Here is a 21,032-nt window from a genome sequence, read left to right as displayed (position 1 = left end):
GCAATAACAGGTCACCGTTCGAGCCTACGACCAGAAGCTTGCAGGTACTTAACAGATACAGCAAGGACACACATTAGATACAAGAGAGGCGTTTTTGTAAAGATATTAATTATCAAACTATCAGTAGACGAAGACGAGCAAACGCATGCTACATCGAAGAACATTCTCACTATTTAACTATCGCGTAGTGGACAGAGAGAACATTGATAAAATTACGGTGTCCTTTCCACAATGAAGCAAAGAAGCAGAAACGGTTTTTACCGTAATTCAAAAGAAAAACAGCATGAGGAAGCTTAACAATCGTCAGGAATGTAACAACTGTAATTATAAGCGATATAATGTCCGCTGTTCATCCTTCTACTAAACATGGCACCGTAATACGAATACTTCAACGGCTAATGCTCTATTAAAATGAAGACAAGACGGTCCTTTTAAATGGTCCTGTATTTCTATCACCATGTTCGTCAAAATCGCGCCGAGTCTATAACTCACTGTTTTGACTTCTTTAGGACATTTATACGCCGTAAACCACTACATCCACGCATAGAAAACAATGCATTCAAAAAGATCAACATTTTATCTTCACCACAGACATAGACGTGTACCCACGTGTTATCTATGTCTCTCTTAAGTAAAGAATTGAACTCGAACGTGTGCCTTTACATTAATACGTTTCAATGCAAGCATACGTGAGATTTACGTGCCTCAGGCTTGAACCGTTTAGAAAGATTGCGTACGATTTACCTATTGTGTGCATTGTGCGGCTACGGAAGTTTCTTTAGAAATACATCATCTTATTCTTAAAAGTGATCCATATTACAAATTATGATCAAATCCGCTTCTTTTATATATAATCTGAATACGATAAATACTAGTATAGCTTTACGCGGAAACGATAAAAAAAGGAGCGGGCATTTGGCCTTATGATTGCTCCAAAATTTGACTATCATCTAGATAATATGGTTTCCTCTTCCTCCAACACAGCGGAACTCCAAATATAACGATTAGGGCAAGACCGTTGTGCATTAAATCAGTAAGCTGTAGTACACGTCGCATAACATAAAACAACATAATAGTTCCTTGAACTACTAAGCTCCACACATTTAGTTCACCTGGGCAAAACACTTAGATCACAAAGAAAACGATGGATAATAAGATATTATCAACTTATTACAAAATAAGATTAGTGTAAAATCCCAGTGAACGGCTGTACCCTACGCAAACAAAAACAAAAGCCAATGTTCGACATAACAAATTCGAATGGATCGCAGGCGAAATGATTTAAGAAAGGTCGTCAAAGGGATAACCGTCGTTCCGCTCACCTAACTAGAAAAGTATGATACCGCATCTTTCTTTTATTCCAGCTAATTGTTTTACTGTCGTTAGGGGTTGGCGAAAGACGTTTGTTTTGAAGAGAATCGATACGCGGATGCATATTGCAATGCACTTCTGCGACCATCGTCTTTAGGTTTGGCTGGTAGAAATCTATTGGCACAGGGTAATCGCAGGATTTTTCAAAAAAAAAAATAATGCAAGGATCTTGTGTAACACAGCATTGTCACGCTCGAGATGCTATTAGCCCGCTATCGTCGTTCTTTTTTTTACTTCTACAAATCAGCACCTGATTATTGTCATTTCAGGTACTCATCTGCACAGTCCCAACTGTGGAAAGCGAACCCGCTAAGCCGTTGGCATTAACTTAGAAGTTCATCTGCGGGCTTAAAAGTGGGCTAAAATAATAAATGTCTAGTAGTATTCACCAGACGTTAAACAGCAAATGCACAAGAGTCAATAATGCGACAAATTTGTGCGGACCTACCTTTGCTACTGACTACTCGTTCGTCGTAAGGCACATTTAATGTAAAGAGCTACAATTATACATAGACCATAGGCCCTCTTTATGGGCACTGTTCCATGCGTACATGCCTCAACTGCTGTAGATTGCTTTAAAGCGTACGCTAATAGATCAGGACATCTATTCGTCCGGCCATAAACAACATGTCCTATTAGAGGCCATGACCTTAGTATTAGACCAAAATGATATTTTATGTAGGAGAAAAGCTGCCTCGTGGTAGCAGCGGTAGTTAAAGTTTGCCCCTACTGTTACTGGATCCACAGGCTTTGTTTCCTTCAGGAAACTTCTTTTTGTGAACGCTCGTAAACAAGCCGCGCGCAGTGCCATTGCCTTGCGATCCGTCGAAATATTATTGGCCATTTGCAAGCGCAAAGGTGCGCCGCTATGGCGGCTACGGTAACAGCGGCCTTCGTCGAGCCAAGGGAGTACTCGTTGACAGGCAGCAGAAAAGGCGTAAAAACGTTGTACCGGAAAGAATAGTGCCAACAATAGCGTCAACAATAATGGCCCTCACAACGACAAACACAATACTGAAAATATTACAATAGCAAACATTGCAGGCAACAGAGAATACCGAACTCGGAAATTCAAGTGTCAGAGGATTTGGCAAAGGAATTTCTCAAAAAACGCTGATTACAAATCCAACTCCCTCGCTTTTACGTATCCTGTCTGAGCAATATTCTCCAAGTGCTGCTACGCAGACACGCGTTGTAGATGGGTGGTCCCTGTCGCTCGCTCGTTGTCCGCTTATGACGACAGCAGTTAGCGGTGGCGTTTTCGTAAGACACAGGTAGATCCTATTGAATTATGAGTGTTGCCGCTGGCGAAACGTGAGCGGAGCCGTTCCTTGAATGAGAAGATCACAAGCGAAAAGACACATACTACGTCGTACGGCCAGCTGTTGTTATTGTTATGGTGATTGAAGATAAAACGTGATGGTACTGTTGCTTGGAACTAGCAATATTTGGAAACATCCATACACAAATACCAGATAGAGGCGGCTGCGGCGAACCCTGAATTGAGCTGATGTTGCTATGATATTAGTTCGTCATATTAAGAGTTAACCTAGAAACACGATGATATCTGGCCACTTGTTTCAAAGCGCATGCGTAGGCTGTAGCATCGAATTAACTTTATGTAGTTACGTATATTGTACGCCGTTAGCACAACAGTGGTATTCCTCGTAGTGTGCTTTCCCACTATCTATACATGTATGTACATAAAATATGCCTATACATAAGTCAGTTGCGTAAGATGCTAGCTTTGGTAAACTTATCTGTGTTCAATTAGCTAGGGTGATCAAAGAAGTGCCCAGGACGGCATTCATGGTCCGGCTATCGCACTGCATTCAAGAACTGCGTTTGTTCTAGAAGAAACCACTACTTCATTCATATCTGAAGCAGAGCTAATAGCCGTTGCCAACTACGCCAGCCGACGAACCTCTCGGGTTTAGACATCTTTTTCGTGACAGGTCACGAGTTGTCCAAAAATGAGCAAAGCGTAAAACAATACGGCGGTTTCTTAAAAGGTGGGCACTTTTCCAACAGGAGTGGCGATTGACCTTATGTGCGGTACGTTACGTTACGTCACTGGTCTCCACGCTGGCTCAGCCAAGTACAAATGAAATCGTTTGATAAATGATCAGCCACTTTACTCTTACGAAGGTGAGATAGATTTAGCCAGCCGGCGTGCCTGCCTGCCTGTCTGTCTTAATTCTAGAAAAAAAATGAAGGAAAAACAGCGGTGGTGTCCAGTGGCATCTAATTATCACATCGAAACTCAATAATTATCTTCTCAGGATAATCTATGCACGATACGAACAAGCAGAAAGAGCTAAGGCGATACGATGAGCATGGAGATTATAAGATGTTGCTTCTTTATTCTTGTCTGTATTTTAGCGAGTTATTGGCTAACTGGCGGAAAAATCAGTGGATAATGTTATCATGCCATTTAGAAAATGGGTTTTCTGCTTTTAAGAGCATTTGTTGCATAGTTCGCTACTGACCACATTTTACTGAATATCTAAATGACTCCGAGACCGGGAAATTTTTCTACTATTAAACCATTTAACTTGCAGCCAGGAAGTTTACCTTGATGTACACTGAAGACTCGCAGAACCGCTGTTTTTTCAACGAGACAAGATTGGAGTACCATAATATCCAAAATTACTTATGCTTCATTCTTATTTGCTTATTGGCGGCATCGGGATCTCTTTCCATTTCTTCCTGACAAATATAGGGGTAAGTCATGCTCAGTTACCAGTGGCAACCGTCTAGCTGTCACCGGAATAGCACAGGCCCATATGTTGCCGTTTTTGATTACGGTAGCTTGTGATAATTCTTTTGAGGTTCACGCTATAGCTTTTGAACAAACCTGATTCAAAAATTCTGTCTTCAATGTTTCACTCTATTGGTGGCGTTGTCAAATGTTGTAAATATGTATCTCGTTCGTTCTGACACACGTACAGTCAAGTCAATGTGGTCGTACCACTTGTGGCCAGAAGCCTTTCGTGCGGAAATAGTCAGTCCATCTCATTAGAATGTCTCAAATTGGAAGCCTTTTTTTTTCAAAGTCACAGACCTATCCTCACTTACTGGTGTATCGCATCGTTCGTAGCTTTCTTGCCATCACTGGTAATAATAGTAATGTCTAACAACGACCTTTTCCGAAGCACGTAGTTACTTTCAGGCTTTTGCTTGCATATCGTCCTGTTTTCCTGTGAACTTACCTCACTGCACAAACAACTTATTTGAACTTTGCCAGCTCTATTCCGAACTCGATTGCACCATATAGCAGCTTGTTTATTGCGCTCTGTCGCCGTCTGGCCGTGTATGTCGATGATATGCTAACGACAAAATACGCAGAGCATGATCAAATCACGAAGATTATGTCTAGGTTGTTGTTTTGTTGTTTTCGACCGATGGCTAACAGGAAATAAAGAAGCGCAGGCTGAAGCTTGCTACTAGTAGGTAAGGAGCTTCCATAGAGTTTGATGCGGCAAATGTGATCCAGATGAAACAAATTCTCGACCAACGAAACTGCCAATTAAGACTGCGGTTTGATTACTAATAATTGTACGAAACCCTGTAAATCGGCGTCGGCTATGCCGTGCACGGAAAACGATGATTTATACGGACACGAAATCTTCAAACGACGTGAATAAGGGCAGATAACTTCTTTTGAGGGTGAAAAAAGTCCCTTGAAATGAAGCCGACCTGTCACCTTAGCTCAAAATCAATTGGGAGTACTTGAATTACCTAACTGTAAACCCTCACGAATCAGAGGAATCAGATGCTAGACATCTGCTCGGTGAGGTGCGAGTATTCATTGCGTCGTATATGACAAAGCAATATAGTTTCATAATTATAAAAATAACGAACACACGACAAATCGTGGTTAGCCAGACTTCCGTAGCTAGCGCCTCATTATTAACTTGTGGATCGAGACGAACCAGAGTCACGTTTATTAGGCTTGTCTCTAGACTGAAAAGCTTCGTACAAGTTCAACTGTGATTTCAGGCACGGCAAGCCACTTCGTTTTTCTACCTCGTTGTCGGCGTCGATTGAACATAAACGACTTGAATAAAGCTATGGATAAATCGAGAGGCTCGACGATTGACGCCTCACTCGTATAGGCACGGTATACTCAAGCCTCATTCAATAAATCCTAAAAGGCTGGACCGGGGCAGCCTCGCTATGAGGTAAACCATCCTTCGTATCAGAGTGAATGCATGGATCGGAAGTTAATGCCGTACTCCACGATTGTTGGAATGTCCTTCATTTAGAGGCGTTCCGCTTTTGTAGAAAATGATTTTAGTCGGTAATGAAACTTCAGCACTACGTTAGAAGAGCTTCAGCAGCAACTAATTTGATAGCCTTCGAGTGCGTCCCATGGGATGTGGAATACAACCACGGACGAAGCACGAGAAATAGACGGAAATAGTTATGGCATTCTTAGAATTGCACCTGTAATACTTAAAACGTATATATGTAGAAAAGAACAGTACCTCATCGAAGATAACATATCAGGTTTATCCTCTTGCCATTTAGATAAACAGCGCTCTGGGCAGATTTATTTGTGGAATCATATTGACTTGCGCTACCTTATAAAAATAAAGCCTTATAAAAGCCTTACCATATAAAAGCTTTTACACATATGGCGCGGTCAAAAGGGAGACTCTTCGTCGGAATACTTTTGATGACCTTCAGTTCACAAAAACATTCATATTTTCACCCTTTGAAACGTTTGCGTGCAAAAATGAAAAACCGATGTTGATGCGGCCAGATACTCGGAACTTCAATAAAATAACAATGGCATCACCATTTCACCATTGAGTAAATTCTTTGAAGGAGAGAGCTTCTTTAAAAACAGGATAGTCGCCGAAAAGCGATCAGTTGTGCGCACTCTGTAGTATTAGTCAGCCATCAGTAAATGTAACGTGTCTTAAATGTAAATGATTATAGTATACTATAGTATCAAATGTTCTTATGCTGTCACGACGAGCTGATAAACAAACCACTGTCTATGTTCGTAGGGCTGAGTGAGGTTAGTGACACAATATTGTTCAATAAATCCGGCTAGTTCAACAATTATAAGGATCGCTCGAAATATAGAACAACAAAATATGGGATAAGGTGTGAGTTTATCAAACGTTTCGCACTTCATTATTAGAGGCTTCATAATGCTTTAGAAATAGGCTCTAGGGTTGTATTTTCTTGATGTAATTACGTAATATGTTCAGTGGTATCAGTCAAACTTTTGCGACCCATCTAAGGCCTCGGCAACATGAACAGCCTTCCACGATAGAGCAGTACATACCAGCAAATACGATTTGGAAATCCAGCTTAAGTGGATTTTCTTCTTCTTCGTAAAATGTAAACAATAGAGCGTCAAAGAGTTGAGATGTATAACACGCTCAATGGCTAGCGTCAACCCTGGGGGGCGAGACGTGACCACAATTAATCGACATCGCTTTGAAGAATCGCAAACAACTAACTGTTCTAGGTATTGTTTCATCAATATTCAACATCGTACTTTCGAATAAAATCAATAATGAGTCGAACGTCTGCCTGGATGACATCGTGTCTTCCCTTGTCCGCAGCATCGCCTTGATGGAGAGTCACCTAACTCTATTGAACGATGTAGATGTAGCCAACAACGCGTTACGGCCATGCAACAGACGAGCGAACGGTAACAGGGCGTTATCGTTAACATCAATAGTTTGCGTGAGCATTATGTTTTCGAAATACGGTTCTCGTTCGTTTCCAGGCTCAGACGCACAAGCACCACACCTAACTTTTTTCGAGCGGGCTTCAGATAAACAAAATTAACTGCATCGCTGTCCTAAGGTGAGATATCTCGTTAGCCGTACATACATACATCTATATATGTTATATATGTATATATATTATGTATATATACATATATATATATATATATATATATACATATATATACAGGCTATCGGAATCCCTGTGACGATGACGCCCGTGTCCTATCGGCGCATGTATATTTAGCACACTGACCGAAAGGTGAAACCAATTCAGTAAAACTGTATCAGCTTTCTTGGCTTCAGGAAGCGATCTTAACGTAACCAAATGTTACTTTTTAATTCGCGAACTTCAATGAAGATCAATGCGAAGGCAGGTTATTACAAAACTGCAATTATCAAACAGAGACAATAAGAATAAGCGGGAAGTAATGCCGATGGAGACCCAGGTTTATACTGGCAACGATGGAAGCCCTCAAGAATACATCCAGTCACTCATATAACTGAGGAAGCCGTAAAAAAGTGAGCCACTGCAGGTTCGGTTGTCGGCAAACATTGAACCACAGATCTGAAGTAGAACCACGTAGCCAGCGAATAAAAAAAAAATGTCAAAACTGGCCTTACTAAGATCTTACTCTCAAAGAAGACAGAAGCTCAGGAAGAAGTGCAGGACTACTAGACACTGTCGATAATTCTATCAACACTGAACCCGGTGAACAGGTACACGTTATTTTATCTATCAGAGATGCTAGAGAATCTACCATAGAGTCTGTCGGTTGGCAGCAAATGATGTGTCAGCCTTTATGGTTATGAGCTGGAAAGATTGGAAAAATCGATTTATTATTGTAAAATTAGGCTGAACCTACTCCTTTGTTTCGATTAATGGGCCTGCACTTGCTAGCAAAGATATGGACGGCAAAGCTACAGGGATGGGCTAAGGCAAAACCGCAATGTTTGGACTAGGACGGCAGCAACCACTGTTTTCGAGACAGCGTCGCTTCGGGATGGAGAAAGAGGATGTCCGCCGCACGCTATCATAGCTACTCATAACATAAATAATCGAAAGTCGAGTCAACACTTCTGATGCACGTGGAGCGCAAGTTGATGATTGCCATTATAGAGCTGTTAACCCTGGCTGCTTCGTCTCTATCATCAGCTTTGTGTTTATCAGTTTTAATATTCATCAGTTTATTAATTTTACAATTAAATTATATAGTCATTTTCCTAAATTATATGCGAACTCTATTTTCATTTCAGGTGATCTTAATGAATAGAAAAATACTACCAGCTTTCACGCAGCCCAGAAGAGGTGTTCTTCACCACTTTAAGAGATCATTTTGGTGAACTTTGCGAGCGCCTTATTGGACGAAATTGTTTAAAAAACACCACTCGTCCTGTTACAAAAGGTACGTTTTTTGCAATACTTAGTTTATCGTTACATTTCATTTGAACTAAACCATGTAAACCGTACCTTGAAACTGCTAATGAAAAAATATCAATGAGAAAAATCTAAACGAAAGTAAATAAGTGCTAGTTTTGATCCATCGTCATAATCAATTTTAGGTGGTGATCAGTCGAAACGGGTCTTGGCGGTTGCAAACTAAATAATCTCTAAACCGCTAGGGGTACCACGAACAGAGAGTTGTCCCGTACACACTTCAATTGCTATGCTCCTGTTCTGTCCGTCGTGAGGAAAAGAAGAGCGGGCGTGCCTCCTGACGCCACTCATTCTTCGCTGGTAAAGTACAGCAGGAAATGAACGAACCCTATGTCCGCTTCCCAAAAAACCGAACTCAAAATAAACGAGGACGGATCAAGGGCCATGATGACTGAAATAGTTACGAGTTGCCTTACTCTAGCCCGTGTTGCCTTTATGTATGCATTTGATTTTAAGTACATGAACGAAATGTACCGCGTGCCAAAAAAACTATGGTAATTTCTATATAGAGAGTGACAATATCGAACTGTAGGCTCACGTTTAAAGATACCTATCAGTGCCGCTTCGAGTCTAGACGGGAGAAAGGTTAGCTAGTATAAGAGTTCGTGTTTACCGATATGATAATTTAGGTTTAACGAAGCCGTTCGTAATTAATATACGGCCGTAGCGATTAAAACTGTTCTTTATATACATTTAAGTACGTTTATATGTGTATACTGTATGTTTATGTTAATGACACTCGATTTGTTACAAAAATGCATGTATACGTAAAGCATAAAATACTGATTCATGGTTTCTGGAGTAGCGTATTAGGAGAGTGCTCTGTATTAACAGGTTACTCACTAAACGTTTTGGGCAGTTCGTCTTTCGAAAAATTGATTCGACAAAATACCAAACATCGTTATTTAGATCTGGCATGCGCGTGTTGCACGTTTGCACGTCTGTTTGCCACTGGCATCGAACTTCGGTAGATAGATAGATAGGGACGATGTCTGGCTCTATATAGATATGTGAATATAGCGCATGCATCTCCAACCAATTTTAGAGATAAATTCAAAACACATTTCCCCATTAAGGCAGTTATCCTTTACTGCCTTTCAAACCGTTATTAGCTTGTTGGTGAATTGTAAGCCTTGTGTGAAGCGCTGCAGACCGCTGGCAGGACTAACAAAAGGACAAACTGCATCATTCATGGTGATGTTGATGTTATGCAAACATGCATCCTGCTTCGAAGAAGACGCATCGTCTTTCTTGTTTTTTTTCGTCGATGAAAAATAGCAGTATTGCAATTCGGGCTCTTTAAATGGGCGGCTGTATTTTGAAAAAAGGTCACACGCGAAAAGGTTTGGAAAGGTAAGGAAATAGAAGGATTTGCCAAACCCTCTTTGAAAAGAAACAAATGTACAATTTTTCCAGCACCTCATTTGAATACCACTTTCGCACAACCGCAAAGCTCGATCACGCTCCGCTTACTACAGATTAAATCTTTCGGTTTATTAAAAATTCGCTCTAAATCTTTTAAATTAAGCAAGTAATGCGCGGTTATATTAATCGTTATAACTCTTTCGTGAGTCAGTTGCGTCAGCAGTATGAACATATTAGTAAATTTGGCGATATTGATTCGCCAAAGAGTAAATGTCGGGAACGGCTTAACGGTTTATTAGAGAGGAACGCTATAGGGCAAACGTCAATGTTCGCACAAAGACAACGCTACCAGCCGACGGTGACTGATACAATAGCTAGAAGGCGTTAGACTCGTTCCGAGAACTGAGTTTGTATTTGACTTCTTCGTACTGTAAAATTCTCAATAGCGAAAAAACTCCGCTTCACACCTCAGTCATGAGGACGATGTGGCTTTTGTCGTTGCCCTCTTCCTTCATCTATTGTACACATTTTATTAGGCTGCAATATTAACATAGTACAGTTATCTGAGATAGGCCGTGCGTCTCAGTAGCTTCATCCGAGCGCCAGCCGCCAGAAAGGTTCCTCCTCTGTGACACGGCATATTCTATTATGACGACACTCTAGCTAATAGCTCTGAGCGCTTATCGAATCACTAGTCAGGCTGCCTATACTATCGGGATTCGCTTCTACCATCTCGTGGAGCGGCTGCTATTCGGCTGCAGGTAGCAAACAGTTGCAATAGGTTGGCCTCTGCGGAGTATTCTAATTGGTCGACGATGACAACGGTAGGCTAGGCACACACGCGACAACACCTCAGAAAGGGCAGCATTTTGCGAACATAACATTACACGCGTTGACAATCCAATGTCACGCAGACAGTCAGGCAGGCCTCCCAGTGGTGGCTTATTACCTCGGGACCGACAAACTAAGCCGTCAACAATCTGACGAAACACCGTCATGGCAATACCAAGAGCGTTGCCAAAGAGTATTTCCTGAATGGGTATCATACTCGATGCTTGATATTAGTGGTAACCTCATTGCACTATCTCATTGCTATTCCTTTTTGAACAGTCTGCGCAAAATAGCAGGCTGTAGACCACCTGCGCGCGCTAAGGCCAACTGATTAGCGACAAGGATCAAATACGGTAATCAATATACAACTAACGTATCGAGAACGAGGTGTAATTAGCAGTGGTAATAAATGATACTGCTTCATGTTGTATGCGGCAAAGGAGAGCATTTTAGGCTCGATTCTAGGACTGAAGCTCCCATCAAAATCTGGATTTAACAATAAGCGCGAAAAGGTATTCGCGCGTACTGCCGGTCAAACGAAGATTATTTTTACAGGAAACATCATATGCAACAAAATACACAAACTAGTAGGTCGTTCGTTTACCGTAAACAAAGACGAAGTTGCTAGGGTAATAAGCACGCACTGTGAAAGGCACTTACGTACACGACTCGTTTAGAACATGCGCGCCCATTGAAGCTCCATGGGAAATCGTGTTCTTTCCCATTTCTTCTTTCTTGAATTCTTTGCCATGAAGCCCACAAATTCGCATGTTCTTTGATACTAAAACAAGGCGTCTTCAATTACTACAGTCAATACTACAACAAGTTTCGTTTCTTTCGTCGATTAGACACCTCAAATTCAAGCATTTGCTTGATTTCAAAGAGCAGAATCTATTCTTTATTCAATAACAGTGTTTTTTGTTTTATCTAACCAAAGTAACCTAGTTAATAGCCGCCATGTGCAGCAATAACCTTGATAGATATTTTGAAACAGTGTTAAGGAGTACGTAACGTAATATTCCCGCAGTTCACAGCCTTTCTCGTGGATACAAAAATAAAGGAAGTTCCTTTTGCTGGTTCGGTCAGCTTCCGAGTCCTCACCGAACCCAAAAGTTCAGAAGGATACTTATCCACTTGAATCAGAGTATAGGCATAAAATTTGGCAATGTTATTGGCCTCATAGCCGAAACGATCGGGTATACCAATATTTATTAATTTAATTCCATACAGGACCCTTGATAGTCTATGAGATAGAACACCCCAGGAGTACTCGTTCTTTCACCATCAGCGCGACTGGAGAACGACCCTGCTTTACTGGCCTCTGAACTCGCAAGCAACCGAAATTGTGTTAAGTGCAAAGGTAGTCCAAAAAAGTCTTCAGCCTCAACATAAAAATGGTATTACTCGCCAAAAGTATTAGTAACACAATTGCGAACGCGTCCCGTGAAATGTCATCGATGTTAGATGCCCAGTTGTCGCTTAGCGGCTGTTTGCGTCAGTGGTCAGATTTGTCTAAAAAAAAAAAAAGGTTTCTGTAAATGGCAAAGATGACACGTAATTTTGGCATTTGAAAAGCAACATGCATACGCAAATCAAAATCAAGGTAATCACTATTACGAAGCATTCTGTACTGTCGATGACCACCATGAATTTTGGCTAACCGAACTTAGACATGACTGTATTAGCCTGTTTGATGATGAATTTGTGAGACGCCCGGAAAGGTAACATTGGAAAATTTTGCTAATAGTCCTTGGCGAGCGACGACCCAGAGCTACAGGGACCGCGGAAGCCGTAAACAGAACGGAAAGACCGCATGCTCTAACTGAGAATTTGATTTAAAAAAAAACCTAACCACTGCGTTTGCTCGCCTTCGGATAAAAACGCATTAGAAAAAAACATTTCCAAAGGCTTTCTAAACCGTTATACTAAAGAAAAAATACTATAACACCGTCGAAACAGTAGGCTGCGGCCTGTTGTAGGAACGAAATGGCAATGACTTTTTGAATAGTTGTGTTAATCAACTGTGGAATAATAAAATCACAGAGAAAGCACATTACACGTCATTACATAATTATTTGAACGTAAAGTTGCCGATCGTGCCTGAGGGAAAATTTGTTCTACCTAGACAGCGCATTATCTTATGGGTCAGTAGCCCATATCACACGCTAAACGCAAAAATTTGCACCAGAAGATCATCAGGAAACAGCAAGCAGCGTCCTAAAGTTGGCAACTTGAAGGGAATTCGAAGATAGTTGAATCTGCGAATGTACCAACAGCCATTGCTTCGTGACCTCGTTCTTTTCAAGCACAATAGCACACCCATTCAGCTATCCGCTACTTTCCAAACGGCGAACTTTTCCGCCCACTGATGAAACGACGCGTAGATTTTGACGACGGCTTCGCAAACAGAGTTAGGAAAAAGCAGTAACCTATCTTTTCCAAACTTCCTATCACTGGCAACCACCGAACAGCAGATATGTCGTCCTCAGACAGCTTTCAAAAGGGCCCGAAAGAGGCCATCAATCGTCTAGGAGCAAGATAGGTTGAGAGCAGGCCACCAAGGAGGCTAAACAAATGGTGGCTAAGCAGACCACCTGGCCTGGATATGTTTGTTCTCTTACGATTCTTTCATGACTATAAATTAAAAGCACCTATTGGTGATGCCTCCCTGGTTGAATGCTTATGTCTTTGTATTCAAGTCATTAGCGCTGGTTAATTTTATACTTCAAATAAATCGATTTTCCTTGCGTACCGCGTAGCATTATACAAATTCGATTTACGTGACCGATGCACCTGGCCACGATTTATCTCGAAGCGTTCGTTTATAGCTCGTTACAGTTTACAGAGCATTCTGTGTGTCGAGTCTAAAACTAAAACACCAATACGTTATAACATCATTCGGAAACGAATATGCCAGTGAAAAATAAGCGCACGTAAACAAAGTGTTTGTCTTAGGACTTTTGTAGCAGCCGAATAACGGACTGTGATAAAGGCATCGTACCTGGCGGACACAAGCACTTGCGAAACCTTCCAACCCTCCAATTATTACTATTCACACCTTCTTGAGGTATATCCGACTTCAGATTCATATAGGATTTACTATCCAAAAGGATGCTCTCTACACGCGATCTGCCCTATATAGTGCATCGGATCCTGCGTTCCTTTTACCGAGGAACAGATGCAGCTATGTCTTCCTTTATACGTGTGGAATTGGCGCAAGTACCCTCATAGTGGGAAGATCAAACATATCTGCTTCTCTCTTGGGCGCACCATTTACATCACTGATAACGTTGGGCCCTGTCTTTGTGTACTGCACACATGTAAGCATCGGCACCACTAAGAAAAATGACCCATTTTCTAAAAGCAGCAACAATACCAGAGTGGACAGTAGCAATTTTTTTTATCGGAACTACTTTGCCTGCCCGCACGCAAAGAATACGTGTCTTGTCTCTACGTGGACGAACAAGCGCTCGGCTTGTTCGATGACGCCGCAGCGCATTGTAGAATATTGAGGATCGCGCTTCATTAAATCGCTGCTGACGTAACGACAAAAGAGCAGTTATGAGAACTATAAGGGTTACGGCAAGATTTAATTAGACATAAAACACGAAGCCTACTCTGACAGTACCTCGCAGATACGTGCGTGTACTTAGATCCGTACCCTGTGTATATAACGCAAACAATGCTTTTACACTTCATACGGCCTACAAACTATTTAATAATATGGTAGAACTACCGAGTGTAGTTAAGAACTGGCGCAGTATCATCTCACACGGATAGGTTGGGTGATTCGCATATAATTCATGCACGATGGTATCTTTCGCTCGAGGTAAACGGCGCTTAGCGTGTATGTAATGTATGTAACAAGAAGAGTGGCGAGCAGCAGTAACATTTCATAATGACGGCAACCTGATGTTAACTTATGCACGCATCTATTCGGGTCGTCAGAGTGGATTAATTTTTGATGTTTTAATATTTATAAAATAATTTAGAGATAATTTTGAATGTTTCATCATTTATAATAGTAAAATGATGATGTAGATTATTTATGATTAGAATAAAGCTGCTTACAGTTATTTAACGTTTCCTAAGACAAACCGCTGTCAGTGTTAAGAGTTACCTGACAAAATGTGTCAGACTAGGGTCAAGTTCTTCAGACGTAAAAATTTGTTGTTTTCTGGGCTCGGTCTACGGGACACTTGTTACGTTGCCCCTTTGTGTCAGCGTGACCGTGAGGGTTGAGTGCTATTTTCACGTGACCTCGGTGGCTAACGTGGCGACGTCAACGGAAACGGCACAGAAGCTGCACCTCTGATCAGTCAGTTGTCAAAAGACTACTTCGCAAAGCGTGGAAGGTCTGCCAACCGGAGGCGAACCTCTGGCACCCTGTGCGACTATCTCGTTCGCATCCCAGTTCACTCCGTTATCGTCCTGCTCGTAATACCTATTGACGAAGTTGCTATTAAGTGCACATATACAAATCCACACACTTTTCTTTCATACCTATAGTAGGCCGATCAATTTCCAGAAACCGACATGCATGTCATACCCCGCAGACACGTATGATCTGTGCAACTAGCTATATATTACTAAGACTCCTCGCTGAAGCAATGTGATAGATCTATCGTATTGTTCCAGTGAGGATTTTTAGTGAATTATTATAGAGTAATTCAAGTACTCTATAGCTTTGGCTTTCTTGGCGGCTTAATGGTTTACGACTCCGCGAAATAATGTTTGATTTTATGCAAGATACAAGCCTTCGGTGCACGACAATCATCACATAAAAGGTCTGTATTCGTAAGCGCACTGCATCCATAGGTCCTGCAACACTTAACTGCACTTAGTATTCATCGCGCATTTCACTATTTTTAATTATGGAAATTATCTTACAGTTGGTTTTTTTCTTAGACAAAAAACTGAGCAAAACTACTACAAGTCATGCTTAAACGCCTTATAAATGCAGTACCTATTTTTCAATCTCTCAACGTCCATAGCCAATCGTAAACGCATCTACACATCCGAAATCACATCGCAACAGAGTTACTACCTGGTTTTCTTTGGACCGGTGTTTAATAGCTCCTATATTGATACATCAATTGGGTATTTGAAGAAGTTGAACGAGATCAAACGAATGTAAGAAAAAAAGTTGTGCCTGGACGGCAACGTGCATCTCAGATAAGGGTGCACATCAGTTACCGGGGTCCGTTTATGCACCTTATCAGGTACGAAGTTTATGTTAAATGGTTCGATAACTTCTATCTAAATCTGCGCTTGCATTCTGCACTTTCAATTCTTAAAGGCTAGACGTATCCAACCAGCCAAATTGCATATAATGATACATGTGTTAAATATTGCGCTATGGTGACACTATAAAACTAGCAACTATAAGCCTTTGCGGCGCTAATTTAACTACATCAAATCAGGACAGCTGAAAGGACCGGAAGTCTTTCGGCTTCGATCAGTGGTCGCTTACCAAGTCGGAGCTTCTTCATTAGGATAGTTTTTACTACCATACACCTAGGCATATCTCATACTTTATACGTTTTTTTATAATATGTTATACTATATATATATATATATTAAATAATGTTTTGTTTTTCTAAAATGTTAATTTATTACTGTGTTTAGATGTTACCTTGTTTATTTTTAGTTATACTGTAATGGCTAATTATCTATAAAGGCACGCCAAAAACTTGTCGGAATATCCCTGCAAAAGCGTATAACAGTTTTAGTCAGCCATTCGTCCAATAAACAGCGTTATCTCAGGAGTATTTGATTCTCGCTTGATTGTCTTGTTCCACACACAAACTATAGTATAAATGACGTAGTTGCGCTGAATACTGAGTATTACCTATTAGACTTACCAGTATTGTTTAATAATGTGTGCCCATCTTGAGATTCAGGTAGTACTCCGGAGGATTGCTGGCCCAGAGCGAATAAGGACACAGCGAACGCCAGAGATAATAGGACGTGTAACGTCCACATTCTTGCCGCAGGTCCACTAGATAACGCCACTTCGTTAAGTTATGTTAACTAGCAAGTAGGTCCATCCGACGATATCGAGACAGCCTAGTTGAAATCGAACATCTTCACTGTAAAATTACAAAATATGAAGATTAGGGTGTTTAAAATAGTAACAGAAACTATAAACAAGGACAAGGTGCAAAATAACACAGGAATATACTGGTATTCTCAAATTAATATGCAAAACTAATTTTACTCAGGACAGGGAAACTCCACTGAAAGATTGTGCCACCTGCCAGTGCTAGAAGATAGTAGGACAAATGACAGTCTGTTCAGAATTACGATATCGTTCGTTTCCATAAAAAATGCCTCATCCACTAAACGTAAATTCAGTTTTTTTGGATGCCACTATAAGCAAACGATATGCCAATCATCCCGTACGTATAGATAACTTTGCATGACATAAATGTATTTTAGAATCGATCATCTTGGATGTTTGTTACTTATCCGACAAATAAAGGCCCACAGTGAAATTCCATCCAAGAACTTAACCAGACAGACTTGAGTTGCATAATTGTAATTAAATAAAAAAAAAAGTAAATAAAAAAAAAGGTTTACTTTTGCTTATCACTAGTTGTGTAACATCGGAGCCGGATTACGGATTAACCGAGCTACAAACACGTAATCCGTAAAGGATAATTGTCTAATTTACGTATCATATTATAAGCACCATAGCCAGAGAGACATTAGAGGTCATCAAATAAATGGGCCGCTATTGCAAATCTAATGCAGATGGTCACCGTCGTCGAGGCGTGTACCCACCCGTTCGAACTGAATTTGGCGCACGTTTGGCAGTATAAGCTCTAACATTAATGTAAGTTAAGCAACCACAACTTAATATGCCTGGCCTAGAACGAACACTACCGGATTCGATACCATTTACCATTTTATTGCATAGCTATTTTGGTGGGAGCTGAGTTGTGTGTAATCTTTAGTGCGTAAAGCAAGTCGTCCTTATATAAAAATGCAGATGCAGACTCTTATCGGCTTCCACAATTGCGACAGCGTTAAACATTACTGCTCTGTAGGTGTGTCCTCGTAATACGCTATGATACAATAGTGGAACGTTTCTCCGAGCGTTCTCGTCTATGTCTATCCGATTGACGGATACAAAAAACTTGTTCTAGAGTTAACTTACTTATACATGTATACACGCGAGAACATATATCGCCACCAGTGTAGACCCGCTGGGACCCAACGTGAATTTTACGTTAGAATGCAAATAATGCCAATAGAAAAGTGGCCCATCCCTATACAAATAACCAGATGTATAATACCTTTGACTGTTTGAAATTTTCTTGAATAACAGCTATAATAAAAGAAACCTTACTGCATTCGAATCAGTCAATGAGTGCAAAGCCTAGTCATTTACTATACTATGTACGCAAGTGATAGCTCAGGTTGGAGTAGTCTCAATTATAGACCCTCAGGCCAACAGTGAATGAGTGAGTGAGTGAGTGAGTGAGTGAACAATGAGGACGGAATTGGATTAGCCACGTATATCCGAGTTAGGTACGAACAAGCTTACTGCTAACTTTGTCGATTACTGAAACCGCACCAGAGTGATGGGATAAAGCCCGTAATCTGTGATACATCTCCGATGTAAACTCGGCAGGCGCATCGTATAATCGGAATAGCATTGGTCAATATACGGACTAGCTACTGAGAATTAACTTGATTCAAATAACCTGAACCCACTCATAGACTAGCTATTTCTACATACTTTTGTTCTGGCTGGTAGTTCAATCGTTAAAAAACTTTTATGGAACTGAAATCAAGCGTGTACGCTACACCCTAAAAAGTATGTCTATAAAGTATGACAGTATAGAAAGGAATGTTTCGGTTTACTATGGAGTGGTCCAAAAGAGTTGGGGGCTCGTTCCATTAAAACATACACACATCAAAGCTTATTTTGTCGCGTTTTGTGTTCTTGCTATCGTTTAATATCCGTATTTTATCTAAGCTCTGATCAGTCACTGTTAGTGTCTAATAACCGTTTAGGTTCGTACCGAGTGCGCAACCTCGTCCGAAGGTTATTTCCTATTATACATAAGATAATGGAGCGACAGGGATATGTACTCGTATAGAGTAACGAATATCGACGAACTACCTTCGTATCATTTGCCAAGGTGAAGCATCCCGATCCAAAGCCTCCTGGCTCCTTTCGGCTTGGCTTCGTAAATAAGATTTTCAAATCCCTTCTTGAAATAGTAGTGTGCCTACAATTCTATAGAGGCCTAGGTTATGCATAAGTTTATGCACCTGGCTAGTGAGTCGACAGAAAATGCAACGAGGTTTCCGCAAACGACGCCTCTAAAAAAATGTCCAAAGCATCCCGTGCTAGGAAATATACCTTACACGAAACACAAAGTATCTTAATTATTAATTAGAACAAACAAAAAGATAATATTGACCTTTTACATGTTTCAATATCTGATCGGCGCACATATTAGAACATGTCAATTGCAAGACATCTACCTTTTTTTTTTTTTTTTTTTTTTGATAAAAGCAGTAGCCCATACAAATTTTAATGAAACGCGCATCGTATTCTGCTTTTAGGAAACACTTTAATAATAAGAGGGTTTTTTTGTTTTTTGAGGCCAGTACGTCATGAAACAGCTAGCAGATAACCGCTGTTGAAGGAACTTTAATCATCCATTTGCTTATTAATTTATAACCTGATAGCTCGAACCTGGAGCTCTACGAACATTTTGTGGAAAAGGTTATCCATATGAAATATATTTACTCTTGTGGCGCTAGTTTTTTTTTTTTTTTTTTTCATTTACACGTAGTCTGTTGGAACATCAGTGTGAAAGTTATTGCGAGAGGGGCTGACAGTAAACACCGCATCCGTAATATACCCGTGTGAGACAAGCACTGTTTCAAGAGGCCCACTTCTCCGGCTAAGCAATTTTTTTTATTGAATATGAATCCAAAATACGTTATACAACATTAGTGTCCATCTGTTTTCTAGTATGAAGTACACTTGACCTCGGCACGAAGGTCGCAAGTCCCAAATAGACAGTCATCCTTGTTAGACAAAAGGACAACAACTATACACAACAAATTGTATTTGTTGTTGACTGAAAACAGTACTGTGTCAAGCCTTCGTTAGATACGTACAAACCACTCCGATTCGCTGATGATAGTCGTAATCCGTCGAATTGCTATTACCAAAAAGTTGAGTTAACACTAATTTGTTCACCTTCGACTTCATATTGTCACACCATCACTCGCTAACAATGGGAGTCAAAATCATAAGCAATAAATATATGAAGCACTTGATCCTCGAATCCTTCAATGAATTACTTAACTCCAAAGATCGCTCACTAATAAAACACCACCATCGATAGCACAGCGATAGAGGTTGTCCTTTATGTTACGCGCACATCGTTTTTTTTTTCTTAGTATATTAACCGTGAGAAAACGATACAATGTCCAGCAGTAACTGAAATCAGATAGTTGTTGGTGTTGTGTATTTGAAAGGAAAGCAACGCATCTGTCGATGACGGTTAGTGCACAGCTTTTATTCCGTTCATTTTTTTCGATCTGCTCGAAACAACCAGCTATCCAGTAGTCGATCAATCAATCAATCGACCACTTGTAGCCACATAATTCTTGCTGAGGTTGGACAAAACGGACTTCTACGCCTCTATATGCTGATCAATGTTCAGACATATTGAATGTGCTATGTATATTTGTCCGCGTACGAGTAATGAGCGGGTAGAAAGCTAGAAACCCAGAGTTCGCGTAGTCGGAATTACGTAAGTGATAACCCATCAAGCATGATGGCTATGGTGATTGTTTGCTTAACTGGCCGGGCTGTTCGCTAGATAGCGTCGTTCGGCTTGCCTGGGTTACGGAGGTTGCGCGCTCTGTAGCCGGCGACGATTTCGAGCTGCTGCTGATGTGAACTAGGGGCATCGCGCGCGTTGCCCTCTCCCTGCCCGGGAAGAGACGTCCCTTCCCAGTCGAGGAGAGAGTGCGGCGCCATCACCCGGGAAGGCCGTTCCAGACCAAATCAAACCGAACACCAGGCACGAGCCGATTCTACCCGGCAGCATCAGGTGCAAAGAACAGAGCGCGAAAGCTTGCGTGCCATCGCCATCCGCCTGCTTCAGTACACGATTGATACATATCTGCGTATAACCAGCCGTGGGCTCCGAAACTAATACGCATATGTGGAAACGGTCGGGTATACAAAAGTAGTGGAAGATTCGCTTCTGTTCACTGTTGAAGAGATTTCTTCT

General features: G+C 40.9%; 1 protein-coding gene across 3 annotated transcripts in view; it reads right to left on the bottom strand.

The window, feature by feature from the left end:
• Nucleotides 1–20,678, bottom strand: part of LOC111249573 (proto-oncogene tyrosine-protein kinase receptor Ret-like) — a 66,203-nt gene extending 45,525 nt beyond the window's left edge. For all 3 annotated transcript variants that reach the window (XM_022803590.2, XM_086984186.1, XM_086984190.1), the window contains exons 1-2: nucleotides 19,906–20,678; nucleotides 16,623–16,850 (exon numbers count right to left, since the gene is read on the bottom strand). In XM_022803590.2, the coding sequence (XP_022659325.1) occupies nucleotides 16,623–16,743 (121 nt within the window). In that variant the 5' untranslated portion in view covers nucleotides 16,744–16,850; nucleotides 19,906–20,678. The remainder of the gene's footprint in view (nucleotides 1–16,622; nucleotides 16,851–19,905) is intronic.
• Nucleotides 20,679–21,032: the final 354 nt, after the last annotated feature.

The sequence above is a fragment of the Varroa destructor genome, unplaced genomic scaffold (assembly GCF_002443255.2).
Source record: "Varroa destructor unplaced genomic scaffold, Vdes_3.0 BEIS01000001.1, whole genome shotgun sequence".
Classification (NCBI taxonomy): Eukaryota; Metazoa; Arthropoda; class Arachnida; order Mesostigmata; family Varroidae; genus Varroa; species Varroa destructor.
The sequence above is the reverse complement of the archived record's forward strand: the minus strand, read 5'-3'. Positions and strand labels throughout refer to the sequence as shown.